The 4014-nt window shown below is 33.4% G+C and overlaps 1 protein-coding gene across 1 annotated transcript; it reads right to left on the bottom strand.

Moving 5' to 3' along the window:
- Positions 1-541: 541 nt before the first annotated feature.
- Positions 542-2390, bottom strand: LOC106771925. The gene is made up of 4 exons (XM_014657980.2): positions 2228-2390; positions 1557-1753; positions 1402-1468; positions 542-1256 (listed from the first exon to the last, which is right to left on the bottom strand). Exons 2-4 carry the CDS (start codon positions 1694-1696, stop codon positions 939-941), a joined length of 525 nt encoding a protein of 174 aa, XP_014513466.1. The 5' UTR covers positions 1697-1753; positions 2228-2390; the 3' UTR covers positions 542-938.
- Between the last annotated feature and the right edge of the window lie 1624 nt (positions 2391-4014).

Genomic DNA, 4014 nt, shown 5'->3' with positions numbered 1-4014 from the left:
ATATGTCAATCACTCATTATCACAAAAATTATTTGTTGAAACCAAAGTAAACTTAACATATGAAAAAAAAAAACATTTCTTATGAGTATTGAATAGGATCACGCAGTTCTTTTTTCAACCATAGGATCTCAACCAATAAAATAAATTCTGATTTATATAAAACATTAGTAAAAATATAATTGAGAGAATAAAGATAAATGGATACAGAACCCTATTGGGTCATCTTTCCAGATGCATATTAATCACTGCACCTGATTAATACAGTTCCTGACCCTGCTTTTAATCAAGAAAGAAACGGTTGCGTTGAAAACAAGGACAATAGATTCCAAATAGTTTTGGGAACGCGACAACACAAAATAGCACATTAGACAAATGTGACCGGCACAAAAGCTCCTTTCCCTCGCTGCTCCGTCCCTAATTCTATGTCCCTAATTCTATTTCTCTTTAATTCTTTCACACTCTTTAATCCATGGCGTAGAGCATAAGCAAAGTCAGAGGTGTAATTTTAATTCCATAATATTATTGTTAGGACGCAGTCAACTTCATTACAAAAACATCTGAACATTCTCATATAAACCATTTTGTACAAATTTTCGATCTTAAGCTGCTAGTAGTTACAATTTGAAGACCCATAAAAGAAAATCAAAATGAAGTTTACCATTCTCGTAAAAGACTCCTACTTACAAAGAAGAGAATGGTATCTAAACACACCTGCAATCCCAAATCAGTCCTCTATTATTATTTGGATACAAGATAATAGACCCAGTTGACATTTACATGTTCATCAACTGAACATATTTACAATCAAGATAAAATTTCATCTCTTCCTCTAGACTCAAAGATCCAAAAATTACTTTTGTCCGTGCGTGTTGTATGAAGACTCGGTTATGTTTTGAACTGAATCTAATATTAAAACTTGTGTGGTATGAGAAGAGGATTTATGCCAGGGCAGGGATGCTGCAATTTCGCCTATCCCTATCAAGGCAATCAAATCCCTCAATTCTCACGGCAGGATTGTCACCAAAATTAGCTCGAACACAGCCTCCCTTCCTTGCTGAAGATGAGGGAGATGGTGGGAGACCTGAAGCAGTCGGAACCACCACCCACGACTGCGGTGAGAGCGGAGAAAAAGTCTCATCTCCAAATCGAGCATCCTGAATCAAAGGGTTAGTTGCTCTGCTAGGCGGCGACCCGCAGAAAAATGGTGGCGAGGAGGCTGCCACAGGCCAAGAGTGCTCTACATCAAAATCATTATCCTGGAAAACCATCAACAAATAAAATCAATTAATATGAGCACAACCTTCATCACTAATCAACAAATTAACCTAAACCACATGACTCACAACAGAAGAGAAAACAAAATAGTAATGAAAAAAAAAAACATTAAAAAACAATATCTACCTTGGTGAGTATGTTGTCCAGAGGATTTGAACCAGAGGAGCTTGAATCACATGGCTCGACCTGGCAACTGGAGAGAAGCAAAGGATGCAAAGTTTAGTAATGATAGAAATAATACTTTGAAATACAATAAGGAGAAGAAAGGAAAGGAGTTATACCTGAGATGCCATCGGAAGTTTCTAGCAGGGTGATCGTTGACGGGAAAGTTGAAGAGGCCGAGGCGGCGGGGCTTGGGGCAAACCACGCTAATCTCATCGTGGGATGGAACGACCGCGTTTTGGATGGCAAACTGCTTCATCTTCCTCCTTCGATTTCTATCTATGTATTTAATTAACAACTAAAAGCTGCTCCACTCCTACAGACGTAGCAAAGGAGAAAATAATTAGAAGAGGCCATCAAACAAAAACTCAAAAACCGAAAACAATAAACAAATCAAGCCTGTCAAACGAAATTCTGTATATATTAAACGAGATCCTACAAGCACATGTAACTATACCAACAACAGAAGGTTGAGATCTAGTAAAATAGAAAAAGGCAACAACAAAAATAAATTATAATCACCTAGCTCCTACCATAGCTATACACCTCACCTACAGATCTAACTAAAATAATACAATTATTGGCGTGATTTATTTATGCAAATAAAAAACAGTATATGAATTGAGACAACATAAATCGAACGAGATCTAGAAAAGGAAAGTGCGATAATTAAAATTAAATTTGAATTTGGAAGAGACAGGAATTACAAATATTGAAAAAATGATAAGGAGAGAAGGTTAACGTTTGGGAGCAGAGAGATCTAAGAGAGTAGTGATAGTAGAAGCAGTACCTGTGAGGTGAGGTGAGAATTTGATTAACTAACTGTACAGAGGTTGTGAAGAAAAGAGAAAGAAATGAATTGAAAGAAGAAGTTGGTGAGAGAAGGAGACAGAGAAAAGTGAGGGTGAGGGATGAAGAAGATTGAAGTATGTGGGTTGCAACCACACTTCCTTTATATTTATCTTATATATATATAAAAAAATTATTTTAAGGGAGATTTTTATTCTAATATTGTATGGTTAATTCATGCGGGCGGTGCCTCCCGCGATAAATCACATCGATTTTGGCACCCTCAAACTCTCTTTCTTCTACAGTAAAATCAAAATTTTATGCGCATCCATGAATCATGTATAATTTATCATATTAAAATATTAAATATGATACTATGATGTGAAAATATCTTAAATATCAAGCCATACCTTGGGAATGAGAATGAGTCTTGTATGGTGTAGCATTGTGCAACGCCCAACGTTTAACCTCCTCCCTACACGTGGCGCCCTCTCCACCTTCTAGGACCCAAGGTCGGCAAATTCGTACTTTCAAGCTCCGCTCCTTCCTACCATTCATTATTTTTTATTTCACTTTAATCCTTCTCTTCCCACTGGATTAAGACTACATCAATCAACATTAATCAAAATAAATAAATAAATAAATAAATAAACCTTTCTCTCTAACAACGTTTTTCAATCTTATTTCTGTTTTCTCTCTTCTTTCTTACATGGCTAGATGCTTTTGCAGCTTTCACTTTCTTTTTAACCTTTCTCACTCTTATTTCCTATAATCTCCTTTTTCATACCTATTCAAATAACTTATTTTAATTAATTTCCCGTTATCTACCTTAAACCATGTCACATCTATCTTTCCCTTATGTACTTATTTCTTTTTATAAGATCAAATTATCATATATGTAAATTTGTTTGTTTTAACATTTTTGTTAGTCCTGTCTTTCTTCTATTGCTTCTAATAGTCGTTATCGTCTGATGTAACCAGATGCACACCAATAGCAAACTATCGCCTAGAAACACCTGTCTCACTTTATATTTTCAGAATATTTATTTTTCAAAAACCAAAGACAAAATTATTGCAGTAATAAAATCCGTTTTTCTTAAAAAATTAATTTTTTTTATGTATGATGATCATTGAGATCAGACATCTAATCCAATATCTGGAAGAGAAATTAGTTCCCTAATCATGTTCCGTCATGTTAATGTCACTTGATATATATTTGCATTACTTTGGATCTTTAAGGTCGGTGTCAAATTACTAAAATAACTATTTCACTTTCGTTTGGATATATTCAATTATTATATTTATTTTTTAATTATTTAATAGGGCTGGCGTTAAAAAAACTTCTACCAAGCAAAGATATAATGTCTTTTCATTTTGTATACGGTAATCTTTTCATTTTTTAATTATTAATTATTTGATAGGTCTGTCATTGACAAATTTATGAACTTTTAAAGATGTTTTCACCTTAAATTTCACTGATAAAGATGTTGATTAAATATTTCTTGAACTCTTTTGTTTTAAAAAACTGAACGTAGAAATAGTTTTTTTTTTTTTTTTCATTCTTCTTACCTTCTCTAATTTTAAAATTTGTGAACTTCCCATCTTTATCTTTTCACTATATTTTTAGTGAGTGTATTGGTTTATAACCAAACTTACTTTATTACACATCATTTTTTTTTTTAAAGTACACACCGATGAATTACGGTTAAAGAATTATTTTTTTTAAATGTTTATTTACCATAGTTTAATTTGAATCTTATTCTTAGAAATTCTGTTGACAATAGAAAT

Source organism: Vigna radiata, chromosome 8 (genome assembly GCF_000741045.1).
Source record: "Vigna radiata var. radiata cultivar VC1973A chromosome 8, Vradiata_ver6, whole genome shotgun sequence".
In the NCBI taxonomy this organism is placed as follows: domain Eukaryota; kingdom Viridiplantae; phylum Streptophyta; class Magnoliopsida; order Fabales; family Fabaceae; genus Vigna; species Vigna radiata.
This window is presented reverse-complemented; position numbering and strand designations above follow the sequence as displayed.

Excerpts from the sequence above, each read along its gene's own strand:
- LOC106771925 (XM_014657980.2), bottom strand. The coding sequence starts at position 1,696 with ATGAAGCAGTTTGCCATCCAAAACGCGGTCGTTCCATCCCACGATGAG. Across the intron at positions 1,469-1,556 it reads AACTTCCGATGGCATCTCAG|TTGCCAGGTCGAGCCATGTG; the intron begins GTATAACTCCTT and ends GCTTCTCTCCAG. Across the intron at positions 1,257-1,401 it reads TGGACAACATACTCACCAAG|GATAATGATTTTGATGTAGA; the intron begins GTAGATATTGTT and ends ATGGTTTTCCAG.